Genomic DNA, 21,268 nt, shown 5'->3' on the forward strand with positions numbered 1-21,268 from the left:
AACTTCATGACGTTGTTTTAATGGTTTGCCAATGAATTCCACCGCTACAGAGCCCCTAAAAGTTCCGATTATGTCCGGTAGCCAATAATTGTGTCTTTCCGCCGCCTTGGCCTACGGTATATGTGGGCCTGATAATGATAAAGGTGATCACCAGATTGGCATCCACATTCATGATGGCCCCGGCATTGTCGAACATGCCCGCGTAGTTCGGAGCCGAGAAGATGGTAATCAGCTGGCGGGAGAAGAAATCGTAGCCATCCTCGACGACCTGATGGGCGCGAACAATCAAATCGACTTTCATGCGCTTGCAAAACAGATTCACAACGTTATGTCCAAAGGTGTAGCTCACACCGCGATCATTTTCGCCCCAACCCTGGGTCTTCTCATCCGGATCGGACCACAGAAGGTCGCAGACGAGTCCGGCATCGGGCACTTCCAACGGACGCTCCACGTCCGCTATATCGTTCAGGCAGGTCATCCGCGGACTAATGCCGCCGTGGGCGCAGAATATCTTTTTACCCACAACGGCTGCCAGTGGCATGCAGTCGTAGGCGGCCACAAAACTCCGAAACAGATTGACGGAATAGCGCCGCTTGCACTCCTCGAAGAACCCATAGACCCGATTCATCTTGGCGGACTCGTGATTGCCGCGCACCAGATACATTTTGTTGGGATAGCGCACCTTGTAGGCCAGCAGCAGGGTAAGGGTCTCCACGGACAGCTTTCCCCGGTCCACATAGTCGCCCAGAAAGAGGTATCTAACGAGGCATCGATCGGACTGATTAGTTGATCATGTATACATATGTTTGGGTGACTTACTTTTCTTTTGGTATCGATCCGCCCAACTGGAAGATCCTCAAAAGATCGGAGAACTGTCCATGGATATCGCCGCAGATCTTTATCGGTGGCGCGATCCTCAGCAGGGTCTCCTCCTCGAGGAGTGCCCTGCGGGCGTAATGACAGACATATCGAATCTGATTCTCGGGCAATTGCAAGCCGTTGTGGGGATTATCGCATTTGATCAATCGGTCGATTAATGAATCCATATTGGAATTGAATACTGCGTCCCCATCGTGTTCCGTGTTTGTTTCGCTCATATTTATGGTACAGAGAATTTTAAAATTTTCACAAATCAACAAGGAAATAGGAGGCAAACAAATTATTCAATTTTCGGGCATATTCGTGTGAGTGGGGTTGCTGTGGGTTCTATGGCGACCTCATTCCCACATTAACCGCTACCGTTTCATTACCAAAAATCTTCTTCCTGCATTAGAACAACTTTCGATGGACGACAACAAGATTGCCAACGACAGCACGATGCAGACTTTTCCCCCTCCCATCCACCCATCCACAGTCAGACCAGTCCGTTCTATTCCGTTGTATCGCATCTATCGGAGGAGCACTTAACATTTTCGGCTCTGGTTGCATGTTTCGTCGTGTGCTGAATGTTGCATAAATAAAGCGCAGATCACACGCAAACAAAGCTGAAGCAGCAGCTACAGCTACAGCAGCCGTAACTGAAGCACCAGTCAACAGCCACCACCACAACGGACACTGACACGGACACGGACAACATCAAAGTGTTGACTTGACATTTTGAACGACATTTTAACCTGTTTAGCAGAAGCGTCCGAAAGCTGAATCGAAGCCTTTTGGCCAACGACAAAGCCAGAACCGGAGCTGTAGCTGTAGCAGTAGCTGTAGCTATATCTGGAGCCGGAGCCGAAACAAACCAAATCAAACAAGCGTATCCAAAGCCAAGTCAGCGTGCTATGGCAGTTGGTCGCATCATAGCCAGAGGTTTAGCCGGGCTATGGCCAGGGTTACGAGTGGGGGATGGGTTGGCTTGGGTTGGTATGGGGCAAATGAAACCAGCGAAGCAAACAACATGCTATGCTGCAATCCGAATGACTGCACGCTGTTTGTCAATGCCCTTTCCCCGGGCGTAACACACCGCAGAGCCATGAAGAAGGCAATGACCATTAGCTGACCATTAGACGGTGTCTATGCAAACTGTGGGAGCTTGCCTATGGAGTTACTCATACACATAGCCAGAGAGTAAGGAGTTTATGAAAAAGCAAAACATTCAGTAAATATATATCTCCAAAGAAGATTCTCAATGAAGTATTTAAAATCACAATACAATTAAATGAAATTTAATCCCTAGTATGCTGGGGGAGATAACCCCCAAAGTATTTCGTACTCTCCTCAAAACGTAGTTCAATCTTTTAGGGTATTTTCAGTGTGCTTTTTGTGTGAGTAGGTCCCAACACCACTCACCTTGTTCTCACTGCTGCTGCCGCTGCCGCTGCTGTATTCTAGTGATGATGACGCCGATTCGTTTTGGGCCATGTTGTTGACTCGCCTGGCTGGATGGGCTGTTCGGATGTTGGCCTGTTTGCTGGGTTGCTGGTTGGTTAGTCGCTTGGGTCGCTGCTTGTTTGAGCTGTTGTTAATTTTCCTAAAATCAAAGCACAAAATGCACAGGAAATGTAAACCGTTTTGTGGTAATTCAAAGCACGACGACAAAACTGGAACTGGAACACAGTTCACAAGAAATTGCATTTGCCTTTGCCCCGTGCATACGATCTCACAGATGCAGGGTTTAATGTCCCGTCCCGGCTTTATGTGTTCATCGTCTTAAGTCAAATTAAAATATTAAAATTTATGAACGACCGGCAGACAAAAATTGTATCTGGGCAAATGTTTGCCAGGGCTTGATTATAGCTCTGCTCTCCGCAAAACAAAAAAAAAAAAGAAGAGGAAAATAAACCCCAAAGAAGAGTGAATCTTGCAACGTGCATCTCGTTGCTGCGAGGGAGGAGCACAGAGAGGCAGCTGGGTTGGAGCTGGGGGGCGCAGAGGAACCTGCTTAAAACGAAACCTGGCCTCGTCCGCGTCTGCGTCTGCGTCCGATGTGGCGCAGATGATAAATAATCCACGCAAAGCCGGGCGTCCTCCTCCATGGCTCATCCGGCAGGTGCAAATCGCATGTGACAGGCAGACACTTAACTTTTGTACTCCGAGAGTGGCCCCGTGTACTCGAGAGCTGCTGTTGCTTCTGCTGCTTGTGCTGCTGCTGGACTTCCCTGCCAATGCAAACACGTACACAAGTCCAGGCTGACCAGGAGGCGACTCCACTCTGTAGGAGAGCCTTCGCTCAGCCCGGTCATTTTTTATCGCATGTTAATCACAACCTTGTGGAACTTTGTTTGCCTTGTCTGCCAGGTCCCTGCTCGCCTGTTCGCCTGTTCGCCTGCTCTCTCTGGTTAAGCTCTTGGCCTTTACAAAACCCTTTTTGTTGTGCTGGAACTCTTTTTTGTATATTTATGGCTACACTTTTGCGGCGGAGGGTTCTACAGACTCATTGCAGCTTTAGTTATTACGCTGGGAATGCAAAGGAATTTCTCCACAGAGCTGAATATTCCATCTTTTGATTTTTTGAGTTTTCTTACAGAATGCTTTTGGAAACCCCATGCAATATTTACATGCCATGCTAATCCCCTCCGCGTATGTAATGTTAGGGTATTCTATGACTCAACTCTATCCCAGAACCTTTCTTGTTTGATTTTCTTTTTTGTTTTTGTTGCTTTTGTATGCATATTTCCAGATGCTTGCCGCCTGTGCTGTGCCGTGCTGTGTTGGCTTTGCTTCTCATAGACTTGAGCCTGGTCTAAGTGAATGCAATTAAAATTGACGTTAATCTGCTGGAATTCTGATGTTTTGTCATGTTTGCGCGCTAAAGATGTTATTTTGTTTTGACATGCTCTTGGCCAGGCCAGGACAGGCCAGGCCAGGACAGGCCAGGCCAGGACAGACCAGGAACCTAGGACAACACACAGAGACAGGGACAGGGACAGAGGCAGAGACAGAGCAAACATCCATGCAACAAAGTCTGCAGAGGCAACAAGGAGTCATCCAGAGGCAGAGTCCACCAAAGTGGAAGTCTGTCTCAGACTCAGACTCAGACTCGGACTCCAAGTCTCCTACTCTGGCTGTGTTGTCGTGTACATGTAGATCAATCTATCTAACTAACGCGTTTGGTGTTTGCCTGGCTCTGCCACTGGCTCCTCTGCTCTCCGCTCCTGACCTGTCCTGTCCTATCCTCCCAGAGGAGTCCATGGCCATGGCTTGTTATTTAAATTGTTATATTATTTGTGGCTGGCTAAGCTTGGGAACCCGGCTCGTCGGCTTTGGCTTGTTATGGCTTAACTTTAATCGAATTCGTCTGGCGTCGCGTCGGTTTTTAAGTCGTTGCCCGATGCTGATGCTCTCTGCTGCTGGTCTGTTGGTCTGGTCTGGCATGGCCTGGCCTGGTCTGCTTGCCCTTTTATGGCCTGTTTTGTAGTGTCTTAAATACATGCAGTTAATGTTTATGATTGCTTACTTAAATCACTTATTAAATGGTTTTTCCCCTCTATTTTTATTGTTTAGCTATAAATAAAGACCAGTCGATGGTCATTGGCCATTAGAAGCTAAGGATACATTGGGGTCTATCGAATAACTTTTTGAATATGTCAAGGGTCTAGAATCAATTCCGAGCTATAAGTATTTAATTTATAATTTCAAGCTGTTCGGTTCTTCTACGGATTTTTTACTCATTTATAGTTTATTAAAGGTCTCTCCAAGAACTATTCTGAAAAATTTATAAACACCAATTTGATGTTCCCTAAATTAGGCAATTAAAACAAAATGGTTTTAAATAAATACTCGTACATAGTGCATTTTAATTAAATTTATTTAATAGAAATATGAAAATATTTAATTTAAATCCGTATTTAAATCAAGTATTTTCATACTAATGTCAAAATGTAAGTGTGAATGTAGGCTTTTTTTTAGAATTTCCACTCTAGCAAAAAATCTTATGATGTAGATTTTTAAATTTAATAAATAAATAATTCAGTTTTTGATTTTTTACCGCCCGTAAAAATACCCCCGTCAAGAGTGTAAACATTTTTCCCTTTCTGATAATTTAAGTCGCACTCTTTTATGGGATCATTGTCTTTTAGAGAATATTTATAATTTTACTCAAGTTACAGAAACATAAATATTAATTACCTAAAACATAATACCGTATCCATAATTGCTCTGGAATATCTACTCACTTGCCATAGTTTCAACAATAATTCATTGCCTCTTCCCACCGGCTAAAAATGGTCTGCTTTTTTTCGAATTTACCCTGACTACATTTGTATTGCCCTGGAGACGACTCCTGGCAGACTGGGCCATTCTTGGACCACACATTACCCTCTTCCTCTAATGCCGAAAGAAAGAAAAGAAAGCAGAGCTGAGGAGCTATAAATCTCGAGCGACTATCTCAGTGCACACACACTTTTAGCCATTATTACTGCAACATTAAGACACCCAAATGGCCAGGCTTTTGTTGCTGTTGGCAGATCCCAAAGCCAGATGCCAGCCAGGCCATAACTGCCATTAACATTGGCACTTAATTTACTCTTAGCCAAAGCCAAAACCGAAAACCCAAAACCAGAACAAACGCAAACACGAGCGAGCGGGACAAACAGAAGCGACTACACAAAATGACGCACTGCTATCTTATTATATTTGGCCAACAATAAGGAGAGCCACCCACAAAAAAAAATACAACAGAAAATAAAAACATTTACAGGGGGACGATGAACAACAATTAAAACCATTTTCAAGCAGCCAAACAAATGGAATGGAATCCGCCGGGAGGGAGCCAGAAAAAAGTCACATTCCCATTGTCCGGCAAACCTCCGGTGCTTATTTATTGGCGTCCTACCCACTCCCCGTTCAGTCTATACGTCCTGCCACATTGTTTGCCCGGTGGAATGAGGCCAAGAAAAAGGAAAGTAAACCAGGCAAAAAGGCCACCAAATAAGATACGAAGAAAGTAGCTCAATCTCTTTCACTCTATCTCTGTGTGTGTTTGTGTGTGTGTGCTTGGGGTATATTTTAACAATTTTCAATTTTAGCTTTTGTTCTCTAAAGTAAACAATAAGAGAAATACTGTGGTCAAGACTGGCTGGACTACGGAATGCCTCTGCGATGAATCGAAATCCAGAGGCGAACTCGTCCCAGCTCTGCGATTTAGGACTCCCCACATCTTCTGTGTTCTCAATTTATTCTCTAGCTGCAGAGACATTTTGTAAATAGAGCATCCTTCCAGGGAACAACTAAATCTAAATGCCATTATCCCTTCACCAACCTTTTCGAGTGGATTTTCTAAGCACTCTGTGGTGGGTCTTCACGTCTTCCCATCGTCACATCTTCCTGATCTTTTGTTACTTGCTGGGCTATAAATTGATTTTCATTTAATTTGATTGCATTGCCAAAACAATTTCAAATGCCACTTTAATTCCTATTTTGGAAGTCATAAATAATTGTGTTCAGTGCGCAGGCGTCACCCCTTTACGAGTGGGTACCTTTGGCTCTATAAATAATACTCGTAATTTCCCAAAATTCCATTCTATATATAGTGGGGGATATGGTGGAGAATGTTAGTTGGGGTTGGGTTGGGGGTGGTTTGCTTCCAAATTGATTTCCGGTGGAGTTCTGCTCGTTGCGCATCGGCGCCGCGTTGAGGCTCAGGCGTTAATGAGCTGCAGCATGCGCCGTTGAGTATCTGACAGATACTTTCTGCCATTGTCAAATGTTTGTTCTGCTTCAATGAGAGCCGGGAGACCAAAAGAAATTTTCATAATTTCTCTTTTTGTAGATGGAACGTAGGAACCTTTTTCGTTTTGTCGTTTTGGGGGAATTAAAATGTAATTTTTAATTAAACTCACTTAAAATTTATTGTTCATTGAATCGCCTGTAGAACCATGAAATTGTTCAATTTCCTGTTTGGAAAATAGAGAGAGAGAGAGAGAGAGACTACTGATTGAGACATTTCCTATCCATAGAATAAGCCTCTAAATGTGGGTACTCCTACCCGTAATTGAGTTACTTTCCCCCAAACAACATTTGCATATAAAAAATGCGTTTGTCAGTTCCGAACAATCCGGCAATACATCAGGAACACAACTCTGACTGCAGTCTATCTATTTGTCAGCTCGTTAAGACAGCCAGCCTAGGCAGTCTAACCATTCCATTCTAGCCAATCTATCCATTCTACTGTCCGCCTGTCCATTCCCAGGCATTCAAGCATAAAACTTGACAAAACACACACACACAACACACAGGAAACAGGTCTGGAGCCCCCGAAAAGAAAATAAGAACGAAGAGAGCGATAATCGACCGATACAGATGACAGATCGTTCAGGTATTTTTACAAACATTGATGTAATTAATCGCGGGGGCCAGAGAGTGTGTCCTCCAGTCTCGTCAGTCTCTTTGGGCCTAAGCCATCGCAGGAACGCAGTGAGCGAGGAGCTTCAACTGTCAGCCATGGATTGTTCGCGCTGCCATAAATTACAATTTATTATGACATCATCTTTTTCTCGCTGGGATTACCTTCAGTTTCGTTTCAGATTTGCTGCATAAATATTACATGGCTGCAGTCAGATGCGGCAGATCCAGGCAGAGATCTAGATATAGACACAGTGCAGCAGCAGCAGCAGCGTTTCCTTGCATTGAATTGTCAGCGCCTTCTTACCTAGTCATAATTTAGTGCTTCGACGGGGAACGACTTTCCATCCCTCCGCTGCGCTGCACTGTGCCTTCCCCTGCCCGCTTTGTGCTTGCCAATGTGCCGCAGCTCCAGCTCTGGCTGTCAGCACTTCCGAGGGAGCTGCTAGTTTATATAGATATAGATGCACACATGTCTCCTGCATATATTACTACGTATCCATGCACATCCTGACTCTGATTCTAGGTTCTCTTCTAGACTCTCTTTGAACTTTCTGGCCAGGCATATTTTTTGTCAGCTGCAGACAGACAGACAGAATCCAGTGCCTATCCATAGGCTTATGATTTACTATGTTATTATGGGATTCCATCTTGACATTTCCCTGATTGGAGACCGCCGAATGCAGCGAATTGAGTTGTCATTTAGTTGGGGGCTTGTGTCATTCATGGCTATCCTCCAGGTTCTACGACCCCATTGGCATATCTTCCCTCACTGACTCACTCAATCAGCCCGTGTACTGGCCTCTAAGCAAATTGTCTCATCATGATCTTGGCACTTTGCTACCCTATTAGCCGCTCGAAAGTGCGGCCCAGAAAGAGTCATTCTGAAAAATTAATTAAAACCTCTCTCTGGCTCGAGAACCTCGATGCCAGCTCTGAGATTGTCAGACACCAGAGGGAAATGTGCCACACACCCAAAAAGACACAAAACAACACGAAAAAGAAGAGAACTACTTTGGAATAACTCATTACGCAATGGCAGGCGAGCAACTTTATTACACTTAAAAACATTTAAAAGTAATTTACAACAGACATTAAGCAGCCAAAAAAAGAAGAGAGCAACGAAAGCTAGATGATACTGGGGACCCAACGAGATACAAGATACACTAAGTACTGGAAGTGCGCGGCAATTAACAAATTTTAAACGAGATAATCGTCGAATCAGGTTGCTCGGGGGCATCAGGCATCGCCGAAAGAACTGTAATGGTCAGTCCAGTCCAGTCCAAGTCCAGGGCAGTCCTAACTTTATGGTGACGATTAAGTTGTGATGATAACATTTTAATTTACAGAAACAGACCTACAGCAAGGATGGCAGGACCAGTCTCAGTCTCAGTCTCGGCATCATAGAAGCACATGCTCGTAAAATAGATTTTTATTGCTCCTGGCTGCAGTACCCTGCCAGCAGCTATACCCCCCTCCTGACTCCAGCTCTGATTCTGTTTTGGATTCGGATTCTGGGTTCTGCTATCCCATCGAAACCTGAACAAAAACTAAAGATTTGTGGTCATTGATTGTGCGTGCACACACAGAGATTTTAATTTTCTAATGAAAGATAAATGCTCTCGAGATACTTTCTGGTTAGCTCTCAGTTCTTGCCACATAAATTTTCACTTGCCTGAGCCTGTGTCTGTGCCTGTGCCTGTGCCTGGGGAATGGATTGCTTTTGGGGTTATTGGTGGAGAAAAGATTCTGAGGAAATCCAACTGCGTGGCACCTTTTGATTCTTTTGATTCCATTCTGTTCTTTTTGTTCTCCATGTGCTTTGTCATTGATTATAATAAAAATCAAAATAAGTTGTAATTTATTTGGAGACATTTTTTGATGGGTTGTGGAAGAGGAAGGGGGCTAGGTCGGGGGCGAACCCTTTCAGGGAATTCTGGTGTGATGGAACAAATTTGTTTGTGATCATAAAAAAAAGAGTTGCTGCCGAAGTCAGCGACTGAGTGAATGATTTATTTATTGTTGAGCAACTGTGATGCGATTTTATTTATTATTATTTAATTAAGGCGCAAATGAGTTTGCGGCTAGGAATGCAGGCTGAATTTTAATGGAATTAAGTTTCGAGTTAAATGAAAATGTCTGTGGATTGCTCTTTGGATTATTCATCAATTATTCTGTCCGGAGTAATGCCTGCCCTCCCATTCCCTTGAACTATCGCAACAAACCCACTGAATCCATCTTCTTCCCAGTTCAAAAAACACACAGCGAAAACAATTTTCCACCTAGACCAGCCCTCGCTAAAAGAAATATTAGCTTAAAGATACGTTTTAGGCAGAGCCCAAAGAGAGATACAGATACAGATACAGAGGCAGAGGCAGGCCATAATCACAGTCACTCAAAGCCGCAGAGGGACCCCCATTTGTATCCTGTTTAGACGATAGCACAGAGGCTACAATTAAAGAAGCGAAATTGTGTGCGAAAAAGCCAAGAAAAACGCTTTCCAGATGCGTATTAAATGATAAGGCCACAAAAGGTTGAGGAGGCCACAGACCGCCGGCCGCAGACAAAGTTGCAAGTAGAGAGCGAAATAATTGCAAGTTGCAAGCAATTTCTGCTACGATTTAAAACACAGAGCGGAGCCCAACAACCGAACCGAACCACAGCCCCCCCAAATTAATACCACGTGCAAATTTTTAGCGCAAGCACCCGTAATTATTTTCAATCTTTCTCTCTCTCTCGCTCCCGCTTTTGATTTATGCTATCAAATGCTGGCGAGGCAGGGGTTAAATGGAGGGCTACGCATTTCCGAATCACTGGCAAAAGCTGCAGCAAAATAATGCAGCCCTAGATGAAGCTGTGCGGCTGCACCAGAGATGGGTCCGGGACTCACTTTTTATTAGTAGAGATGGCCGGGATAGTTGCTAGCTGAAGACCAGACTACACTGAGTTTCTAGATTAAAAACGTTTCATTAGATGTCACAGATGGACTGAGGATTTTTTAAGTCTTTGAAAGAGATTCGTTATATGGGCTAAATCACTAGTACATTTGTTCCTCCTTCACTTTAATCACAAATCACGCTTCGCCTAGACCACTTCCAATCACGATTCCTTCACGGTCGCATCTCCAATCCGAAGTCAGCCAGCCGTATGTGTGGCGCTGGTCAAAATGGACCCAACAGGACAGAACGAGGAGCCAGCAGCGGGGAACAAAAAGGGAAAATGCTGCCACACATTGCCACACTTCGAAACCGAAACCGAAAAACCTGGACCTGGACCTGGGACTCAAAGCGATGCCTGCCTGCCCCGTTTGGCTGCGTGAGAAACACACCTGCCTTGGTCCTCTTACTCTGTCCCTACATTGTCTCTACCTCTGCCTCTGACTCGTAGTATCTGTATCTTGAAGCTACGTTTATGCCGGTGTTGCTTTTGTTGCTGTTGCTGTTTCTGTTGCTGCTGCTGCTGCCCCCGGGGCACTGTGTGTTTACACACGCATCGCTGACGATGTTGGCTACTTCTGCCGCTGAGGATGTTCAGGGACCGACTACGAATCCAAATCCGAGTGCGAGTCCGGTTTTGGCTTTGAATTTTTGCGCTGGTACGCAGCTGATTAACCAGAAGGGTTCTCTACTGTAGCTGGGACCTATGACTGGTCAACGCTTCACTTGACTAATGCCACTTGACACCCATGAGAAGGGTAGGAATGGAGATTGGGAGTCGACTCTGAAAATAGTACGAGTATGCTTGGGTCAATGTTTGCTGTGCAAAGTTGAGCTTTAAATTAAGACAGAAGAATGTTGGGGAACTCTGAGGGAAGTAAACTTTAGCTATCCCCAGTACGTATCTTCATTATTTATTCCACTACTACAAGATTCATATATCACTTAATCTATTTCCTGTATTTTATAGCCCAGCCCTGACCGGCTCTGCATCTGTAACAAATTTGAAAACTATCTGAAATTTGAAATTGAAACCGCACAGAAAATGAAGATAGACGATCTCTAATGGCAGCCACTTTGCATGCGATCTAGATGCTTAACTCATGGTTTTGACAGGTTGAAGAACTCACTTTCATTCCAACAAAAGGCGTTCCGCCCATATCGAATCACTCAAAATATGTACGAGCATGGCCCACACTTTTGTTTTCCCTTTTGGACTCTGACTCACAAATATCAGAGACACAAACACAAAACCAAAATCCCAAAAATGAAGAGGAAACTTACGCGTAGATTTTCCAAAACGATTAAGTAAACTTGCTGGGTGTTCGGTGCGGTGCTGTTCGGTGCGGTGCTGTTCGGTTCGGTTCGGGCTAAGAAAACCTTTGGGGGCAATTCCAGTGAAATGGAAAATTTAGGCGCCGTTTGGAAAGATAGTTTCGAATGAATTCTATAACCGCAGGAGTGCGGTGCGGTCTGCCCCATATAATTACCCCTGGGAGAAACAGAGAAAGAGAGAGAGCGACAGAGAGAGAGGCCTTTCTTTCAATTAATAAATGACGTTAACATGCTGTCAAAATATGTGTATGTGAAATGGTTGATGATGCCCAGCCAGCATGTGTATCGAATGTATCTCACAGATACACAAATGCCAAGTGCAAGCCAAGTTCATAAATTATAATTTGCCTTGGCCACATAGCCACAGAGCCACAGAGACCGGAGACCAGAGACTTAGCCATAAATAGCCGCCAGTCTGGACACCGATTCGGACTACCGATTATAATCAATCTTGGAGATAGATTTGCCCAACAGACAACAGCCACAAAGCAAAATGATAGACGCACAAAGCTTTGGGTAATTTAAAACGGGCTGCACTCGGATCGCTCTCTGTCGGCCCTGTCCTCTCTCCTCTGTCACCCCTGTCGCCCTGTCCCTGTGCCTGTGCCTGTCTGGGTCTCTGGCTGTGTCTCTGGCTTTGGACAAGGAACGATCACGCAATGGCTGGCATGGTCTTGTGGAGTCTCTGCCTTGGCTGGTAGCTGTGAACTCGCCAGTAACATGTGTCCATGTCCATGTCCAGGTAGCCTTTGCCGTAGCTGCTGCTGTTGCTGCTTCAGGGGGAAGATGAATTTGCTTGGTGATCGATACACTGAGACAAAAAACTAAATGCCCAATGTTTAATTCATTTTTCAGCTGTGCCACCGACTGGCTGGATTTCTCCCAGTGTCCTCTGTTCTGGCATGCAAAATAGGCGCATGCAAACATGTGTCTCCGCGTTGTCTATGCCCAACTGCGACACACGCATTTATCAGCGGCATTTATCACGCATGAGCTAAAAAACGAGCCTCTGCCACTGCCACTGCCTCCTGGCCAGGCCCAAAGACTCGACACTGGACACAGTGGACACTGGCTAGTGGATGTGTCTCTGAGATGGCAGCCATATCAAGTTTCTGGCTTCAAGATAAGTCAAATGCGATATGCGTATCTCATAGATTTGCCAGAAGACGTCAGACAGTTTTTTTTTTCCATCTTCTCCTTGGCTATTTTTGGCCTTGGCTGCAGCAATGTTGCATAAACAATTTGTGGCTTTTCCTGTTGTGGCACACGTTCGCTAAGGCTCCTCTCTCTCTTTCTCTCTCTCTCTCTCGCATCTCTGTTTCTCTGTCTGCTTGCATTTTGTCTAAACAAATCTCGATTGATAATTCTGCATAAATTATGCGAGCGAAATGAAATGAGCAGAGGCAAATACAAATACAACTTGCAACGGATGCGGGCATTCCTTGCCACATCTTTATGTGACAGGATCTGAAAGGAAATAAAAACGAGGCAAAAGAGGGAGGAACACAGCCAACTGCCATTGATTTGCATTTTCCGGTTGAGCAGCAGGGGAAGTTCTACAAATAGTTGATGGGAAATCTTTAAGATCTTTTGCCATTTCTCAAGGTATTTAACAGATATTTAAGCTGTGGCTGGGGGCCACCTTTTTGGCTGGGAAGGGGAACCTTTTGTATATGGACTTTGAGTACAATATATAGCTATACTCCAATCAAATGCAAATTAAGTAATGTTATTTTTGATAAATAATATCACAATTCTTAGGGCATAAGAATCAGTTTCAGATCTGCCTAGACTTACACTTCCTCCAAAACTTCCAAATAAAAACTTTCAGCTTCGAAGTTCTTTATGAATTGTTTTCAGTCATTTTTCAGATAGCTACATATATTCCCATAGTATCTCCATCACTTGCAGCACTTTCCTGGAGAGTTTTTAAGATATTTACTTTTGATTAGGTGGCATCTTGGGTGAGGCAGATCCCACAGCCTCACTCACTCACTCACTTCGTTCCCATACTGCAAATGCATTAGCAGCAAAGCAGAGCTTCCAGCTACTTCCATACCAACACGCACACAATAAGCTCCTCACACAGATACACAAAGAAATCACAAGTCAGCAAAGCGTTCGCACAAAGACAGCGCAGGGCAGAGTGAGAAAGGGCCAGAGAACAGGGGCCAGAGATGTGTTAAGGTATTTACTTACTGTGCCATTGCCATTCGATTTAAAGTTAACCTTTAGAGGGGTAAAAGCAGGGAGGGGTTCCCTTGTTCATTGTGCTCCCCTGTACTGCTGCCGGGTCTCTCGCTCTCTCTCTCTCTCCCTCTCTGGGTCTTTAGTCTTTTGGTCCATTGTGCGCTCACTTCCGCTGCTGCTATTCTTCTTCCCAGTCAACGTCGTCGTCATCATCGTTCTCATTGCATTTAACGCTCATTTCTTGATTCATTATTTATTGTGATTTCTCTAAAAACGAGTGGCAGACGGAGGAGCAGCAGTAGCAGCGGTAGCAGCGGTCCTCTGTGACGACTTCAGCCCAGCGATGGATGGAACACAGAAAAAAAGTGTGAACCGAAATGAATGAAGAAATCCTGAACAATGGGCCTGGCCTTTCTTCCACAATGAGAGTCTTTCCGGTTCGGATTCTGGTTCAATAGCCAAAGTATTCCTTGCCCATTTCGGAATATGATTAATTGCCGGAGTCAATTGATATTTTATTGGTACGAAGGCATACCGTGCCGTAGCGTAGCGTAGGTCTTGGCTTGGCGTGGCTATTGCGGAAGTCGCATTTCGCACCGGAACTGTCCGATGAGGCTTTAGGCTGGTGGTTCCTCCCTAGATCTCGTTAAAATGTTTGCCTTAAATGCTGACAAATGGGTTGTGCCTGTCGCTTATGAGGCGGGCAAACATCAATTGAAAGGGCAGCTGGTAACAGAACAGAAAAACAACACCAACAGAACAAAACGGGGCAGAGATTTAACAACACATGAAACGAGTAGCCGACGCGTCGCGACGGGCAAACAACCGCCAGCAAAACAAAATACTTACAAGACTCGAAATCTTTAACCCGTTGCAACTAACAAGTTTCTTGTTAAGACAACGCCAGGGCCAATAAACCAACAACACACACAAAAACGGCCAAGAAGCGGCGCATGCTCGCACAGATTGAATGCTATATGGATGGATGGTTGGTTGGATGGATGGATGGCCAGCACTGGCTGTTCCCATAAGTCACTTCTCTCTTTTGACTCTGTCTCTGCCAGACTCTCGTCTCTGGGCTCTGGTCTCTGATATTTTGTTTGACCAAAGTGCGTTTCGTTTGCCTTTCCCCTCCATGTCAGATGGTACCTTATGACCACAGAGAGGGGTATACTCGTACTTGTAACATTCACAAGAAATGCAGAGCTAAAGTGGTAAAGGCTACAGATCCTTAGTTATCCAAATTCAGATTTATAAGAACTGATTTTGTCATCCTCTACCTAAGTACCAAAGTCTTCAGATTAGTCTCATATTCTTCAATTGTTTCATAATTTGTATGTGCCTCTCTTTAGTGGAACTCCCTTTGCTTTCATCCTATATTTTATCCCTCTATAACAAACCCTCCCAACCTTACGGTCTACAGGGTGTTCAAAACTTCTCCATACAAATATTATGATAACCGAAAACTCTGGCCAGCTTATTTGCATTCATGCTTTGGTACTTTGGAACAACGGTAGTCGGAGTCGTAGACCCTACTCCCGGCCCTGTTTTACCTAATTACACATGGAGTCTTCGCTTCTCCCCTCTCCAGTCTATACCCCTCCCTTGCCGTTGTTTCTCTTTCTCTCTAATTGTTTAAGTGCTTTTAGCATTTGACCAAACAATTTTCATATGCAATGCAGTCCAAACAGCACAATCCCTTCCCTTCCCTCCCCTTCCCTTACCAGTTACCATAAGCCATAAACCATAGAAATGCTCGTTCATATGTAATGTACCTCGCCTTTATTTTAAGTTCCTCTCAAAACAAAAATTTGTTGTCGAAGTTTTAGACTTTTTATTGCTGGGAAATTCTCACACATTGTCGCAAATTGAGAGAGGGGGCAGATCGAGGTTTTCCAATGTGTAACGTGAGAGTGGGGCAAGACAGAAACCAACAAAAAATCGCTTGTGGCACCTGTCTGACTCAGTCGCAGCTTGTGGCACACATAAAACCAAAAAAACTTCCGTTAGCTGCATGTGCAACAATTGCTGGATCTGGTCTGGTTTGGGGGCTTATATTTTTTTGGAAAGGAAATTACCTAGTTTTTTGTATGGCGACATTTGGCAGATACTTTGCCGCTGTAGATGGCTTTTTCAGTGGAGTTTTAGTGGCAATATATGTATGTATGTAGTTTACATATATTTTTAAAGGTTTCTCAAACTCTTGCTCTAGAGAATATAGAGAATATCTTGTTATGATGCCATAAATAATTTCTATTTATTTTTGGTCAACAAATCAACTCTGTAAAATGCATTTTGGCCAAGTCGGGCTGGCTCTCAACGCATCCACAAAGCTGGCTCAAATTTCGGGTAATAAATAAATTTAACCAGATTTACTGGTCGAGAGAGAGAGAGAGGCAGAGGGAGACAAGCCAAAAGATACAAAGTCCAAAAAGATATCCATCTCTCTAAAAATGTCTGTGTGCAAATATTCTCCTAGAGAGACGGAAATATGCAAGTTATGAGACGGAGCGACCGACCGACCGACCGACCACATGCCTCGAAATCCCCAGGAAATGTGTGCTGCAGCCACCCCTTCCCTCCCTCTCCCATAAGTTGTGGCCATTTAGAGTTGATTTTCTTGTTGTCACATTTGTAATAGTCTTTTTTTTTGTTGCTTGTAAATAGTTTTTGGTTTTGGGTAGGGAATGATATGTGTTTTTGAAATGTATCGAGTGACAGCATATTATTCAGAATTACATGTGTGCGGTGCGAGTGTGTGGAAAAGGCTTTGGAGTACAATTTTCGGGATCCTTAACACTTTCTTGAAGCTGTTTTCGGTTTCAGTGCATCTTAAAGAAACACAAATATCAATTTAAGTGTGTGACATTGGGTTCTGAAACATCTCATCCCATCGCATCTTATCTGGTCTGTGGCATCCACTTAAACGAGGACATGCTCGAGGACTATAACTCTCGAGAGGGACCCTCTGTATGGCATCTTAATTATGCCACAGCACTTGACACTGACTTTGCTGGGGGATTGGCACTGAAATAGTTGCTGTTTTTTCTGGCCAAAACTACTTTAGTTTCAACGGTCTTATGCTTGGGCCAAATGGGAGCAGCACCCGACCAGGCCGACGAGTGAGTTGCAATTGCCAGAGGCAGAGGCAGTGACAGCGACAGAGAGAGAGACATAAATAGAGAAGCAGTAAGAGAGGGAATGAGAGAGAGAGTGCGGAGAGTCGTGCCACATGCGGCCAGCATAGCCAGATAAATGAGTGGGAAACATTGAGTGGAAACCAGGCGCACATTTCTCTTGTTATCTTGCTCTCCCGACTGCTTTTGTTGGCGGTTCTCTCTCACAGTGAGTTAGTTCTCTGCTACCTGCTTCAACTGTGAGCGAACGCTCTCCGCCGTTTCACCCTCGCTCGCAAGGCCGTCGTGGTTTGCAGCTGCTACCTACCACCACCATTGCCTCTCCCCCGACAGAAGTCGACTCAAACCGAGGCGATCCGAGGTATCGTTTGTGCAACGGCTGCTTCGGAAAATCAAAGTTGTTCGTTGCCTCGTCGTGAGCGGTTGTGTTGCCAGCGGAAAGCCAATCCCAAAGCCGACTTGTGTCCGAGTCAGATGCCAAAAATAACGTAAACCCCGAGATCCGGTCCAAACAACAACTTGAAGCGTGCAGCCAAAGCGAACCACTGGATTATCGCGCGCACGTTTCTCAAACAATCATTTAACAAACAAAAAAACACACACATCCAACAAAATTCATTTATAATATTAATATTATTTTGCCAAGACACACATCAAAAAAGATTTTGTAAAAATTGGCTAAATGTGACATACGAATTGGTTGAAAATCAACACCAAAAATAACAGTGAAACAGTGTAAATTCTGCAAACAAATTTCAAACACCACACAAACAAAACACCAAATCAGAAATTTATTCAATACAAAAAAACACCAGAAATTGTTACTCAGCAAATTCCAAAATAGGAAAAGAAGGTAAGATTTTATGAAGAGAAAAAATGTGAAGGAAAATTTCAACAAAGTTGTAAAATATAGCAGAAAGTTTTTTATCAAAGAATGCAATTTAAAAAACCAAAAACCAAAGAAATTAGTTAACCGAATTCACGTAAATTAAATTCTTAGAAAAACATAAACATTTTATTGAAAATTATTCATGGTACGAGAATCTAGAAAAATATATTAAAAATGTGTGCAGGTTAGAAGTTTCAGGAAAATATGGAAAATTCATAACACTCTTAAAATAAATTAAAATATATTGCTCGAATATGGAACTGCACAAATATTTATATGAAAGTCCATCTAGTTCTGAAAAATAAACATTTTCACCTGAAAAAAAAATTGTTCCCATAAATTGATTAAATTAAAACAAATCTCAAAAATAAATAAAATAAATTAAAATAGCGTTAAAGATAGTTCCAAATCAACACAAACTAATTTCCCAAATTTCTTTTGTACCCTCAGATCACTATGGAAAACTGAAAAGCCCCAACAAATACAATCGAACGAATCGAGACAAGAAAAGAGGCAAGAAAAGAAGTGAAAGAAAATAACTTAAGAGAATACGAAGCAAAGCAAGAAAAGGCCAACATGCAGATGATCACGATCATTAGCATCTGGTGCATTCTGGCCAGCATCTTCAGTCCGAGCGAGGCCTTGGCCAATTGCCCGCCGGGCTGCCAGTGCGACGACAACACCCTGGTGGTGCAGTGCGGCGAGGGACAGCTGGACGTGCTGCCCATCGCCTTGAATCCCTCCATCCAGCGACTGGTGATCAAGAGCAACAAGATCAAGACGATCGACTCGTCCATCCAGTTCTATGCGGAGCTGACGTTCCTGGATCTCTCCTCGAACCACCTGATGACGATCCCACAGCGCACGTTTGCCTACCAGAAGAAGCTGCAGGAGGTGCATCTAAACCACAACAAGATCGGCCAGATCAGCAACAAGACCTTCATTGGTCTGTCGGCTGTGACCGTTCTGAATCTGCGTGGCAATCAGATCTCCGAGCTGCACCAGGGCACCTTCACGCCGCTGCTGAAGATCGTGGAGCTGAATCTGGGCGAGAATCGCATCGGATTCCTCGATCCCAAGGCATTCGATGGACTCAGTCAGCTGAGAATTCTCTATCTGGACGACAATGCCCTGACTTCGGTGCCCGATCCCGTCATCTTCCATGCCATGCCAACTCTCGCGGAGCTCTTTCTGGGCATGAACTCTCTGCTGACCATCCAGCCAGCTGCTTTCCAGGACCTGAAGGGTCTGACCCGGCTCGAATTGAAGGGCGCCAGTCTGCGTAACATCTCACACGACAGCTTCCTGGGTCTCGAGGAGCTGCGCATTCTCGACCTGTCGGACAATCGCCTGCCCCGCATTCCCTCCGTGGGCCTCAGCCAGCTGGTGCGTCTGGAGCAGCTCTCCCTCGGACAGAACGACTTTGAGGTGATCAGCGAGGGCGCCTTCGTGGGCCTGAAGCAGCTGAAGCGACTCGATGTGAATGGAGCTCTGAAGCTGAAGCGTGTCATGACCGGAGCCTTTGCTGCCAACGGAAATCTCGAGTACTTGAATCTCTCCTCCAACAAGATGCTGGTGGAGGTGCAGGAGGGCGCTTTGAGCGGTCTGCCCCATCTGCGTCATGTGGTGATGAAGGCCAATGCATTGACCTCCCTTGCCGAAGGCCTCTTCCCCTGGAAGGATCTGACCACGCTGGACCTCTCCGAGAACCCCATTTCCTGCGACTGCCGCGTGATGTGGCTGCGCAACCTGCTGGTGGCCAAGAACGCCACCCAGGACGAGGTGTCGGAGCTGATGTGCGAGTTTCCCGAGCGACTGCGCGGCGAGTCCCTAAAGCACCTGAATCCCACGCTGATGGGCTGCACCCACACGGATCCCCGCAAACAGGCACTGATTGGCGCCCTGCTGGTGGGCTCGGCTGCTACCATCACGGCCTTGGCTCTGGTTGTCTACCGCTGCCGCCACAAGATCCGCGAGTACCTCAAGGGTGGACTGTGGGGCAACTCCGCCTTGGGTCGCAAGGAGCGCGAGTACCAGAAGACCTTCTGCGATGAGGACTACATGTCCCGCCATCAGCACCATCCCTGCTCCCTGGGCATCCACTCCACCTTCCCCAACACCTACACGGCCAGCCATCATCCCACTGCCCCAGGCCATCACTATGGCATGTGCACCGGAATGCCCAACGGCATCAATGATCTGAATGCTGGCAGCGATCCTGTGCAGAAGTTCCAGCAGCTGCAGGTGCCCACGGGCAGCCTGATGAACGAGAAGAAGCTGAACAACAACAAACAGGCTCTGGTCAGCCAGGGAGCCATCGATGACAGTGCCTCCTTTGTGCTGCACATGAAGTCGGCCACGTTGGCGCGGGATCACCACCAGCAGCAGCAGCAGGCACAGCAGCAGCAGCAGTCGGGAGTCCAGTCCAAGCTGAATCACTACACCAAGCCGCAGTTCCTATCGGCCACCGCAGCTGTGGGCGACTCCTGCTACTCGTATGCCGATGTACCCATGGTCCATGGTGCCCCTCTGGGACCTGCACCCCAGCTCCAGCTGCATCCACAGCTGCGCCTCACCCATGAGCACTTCAAGCACCGTGTGGCTGGCGTCGAGCACTACGACAACGAGGTGAACAGCGAAATTCTCGATCCCAACTACATTTACAGCAACGCCCACTACTCGATGCCGCTGGAGCAGTTGGGACGCAGCAAGACCCCGACACCGCCGCCCATGCCACCGGCACTGCCACTCCGCAATGGGCTGTGTGCCACCACAGGACGCAGGTCTTTCCAACAGAAGTCCACCCAGTCCACCCAGCAGAACAACAACACCCTGCGGCAGTTCACCCACTGATCCACGGTTGACTATCGACGCAGACAGCTCAGCATCTATGCTTAGTTCGCCGCTGCCCAACACTGTGATGCCAAAACCAACCCCAAACACCCCCTAAAGCCCCCCACAACCCCCTCTTCTTGAGTAGTTCTTAAGAATGATTAAAGAATGAATTGTAGTAGCTGTAGTTGAGATTTTAGTCAGTAAGTCAGAGAAAATCTTGCCTTGTAAATAACCCAAACTTTTCTCTCGCCCTTTCTAACACTGAAAGATCTCTTCCTCCATCAGCACTTTGCCACACTACTACTATATATTTTCCCTTAGCCATAGGATTTAACTTAACTTATAGATACATAAGATAGATAAACTAAAGACAAAAAAAAACCAGCACTGAGAGTCATTTGTAAGTTTAATTTTAAATTATTTAAATTATTGTTAAATGCAACATCAAACAAAACTATTTATGTATTAGTTAGTGAAAGAAATTTATGCAAATTTAAGCAAACCAACAACAAATATCGACAAAGAACAAAATATATATGCGCAAAGAAAACAAAATTAATTTTGAAAACAAAACCAAAAACCTTTTCTTTTTTATTCTGCTGCAGGGCTGAACAGTTTTCCACAGTTACACATGTGAAATTGTGGCTTTAATTAAACATTTTTTGTTTGCATTG

The 21,268-nt window shown here is 45.1% G+C and overlaps 2 protein-coding genes across 2 annotated transcripts; one reads left to right on the forward strand and one right to left on the reverse strand.

Moving 5' to 3' along the window:
* On the reverse strand, positions 1-1,201 carry LOC111070573 (serine/threonine-protein phosphatase PP1-like). The gene is made up of 2 exons (XM_022361231.2): positions 820-1,201; positions 1-758 (listed from the first exon to the last, which is right to left on the reverse strand). Exons 1-2 carry the CDS (start codon positions 1,095-1,097, stop codon positions 56-58), a joined length of 981 nt encoding a protein of 326 aa, XP_022216923.1. The 5' UTR covers positions 1,098-1,201; the 3' UTR covers positions 1-55.
* A 16,075-nt stretch (positions 1,202-17,276) lies between these two features.
* Positions 17,277-21,038, forward strand: LOC111070623 (leucine-rich repeat-containing protein 15). Its single transcript, XM_022361297.2, has 2 exons — positions 17,277-17,723; positions 18,210-21,038. Exon 2 carries the CDS (start codon positions 18,336-18,338, stop codon positions 20,610-20,612), a length of 2,277 nt encoding a protein of 758 aa, XP_022216989.2. The 5' UTR covers positions 17,277-17,723; positions 18,210-18,335; the 3' UTR covers positions 20,613-21,038.
* Positions 21,039-21,268: the final 230 nt, after the last annotated feature.

The sequence above is a fragment of the Drosophila obscura genome, unplaced genomic scaffold, assembly GCF_018151105.1.
Source record: "Drosophila obscura isolate BZ-5 IFL unplaced genomic scaffold, ASM1815110v1 contig_1, whole genome shotgun sequence".
NCBI lineage: Eukaryota > Metazoa > Arthropoda > Insecta > Diptera > Drosophilidae > Drosophila > Drosophila obscura.

Coding starts and splice junctions, on each gene's coding strand:
- LOC111070573 (XM_022361231.2), bottom strand. CDS start 1,097: ATGAGCGAAACAAACACGGAACACGATGGGGACGCAGTATTCAATTCC. Junction 759..819: donor GGATCGATACCAAAAGAAAA/GTAAGTCACCCA, acceptor ATGCCTCGTTAG/ATACCTCTTTCTGGGCGACT.
- LOC111070623 (XM_022361297.2), top strand. CDS start 18,336: ATGCAGATGATCACGATCATTAGCATCTGGTGCATTCTGGCCAGCATC.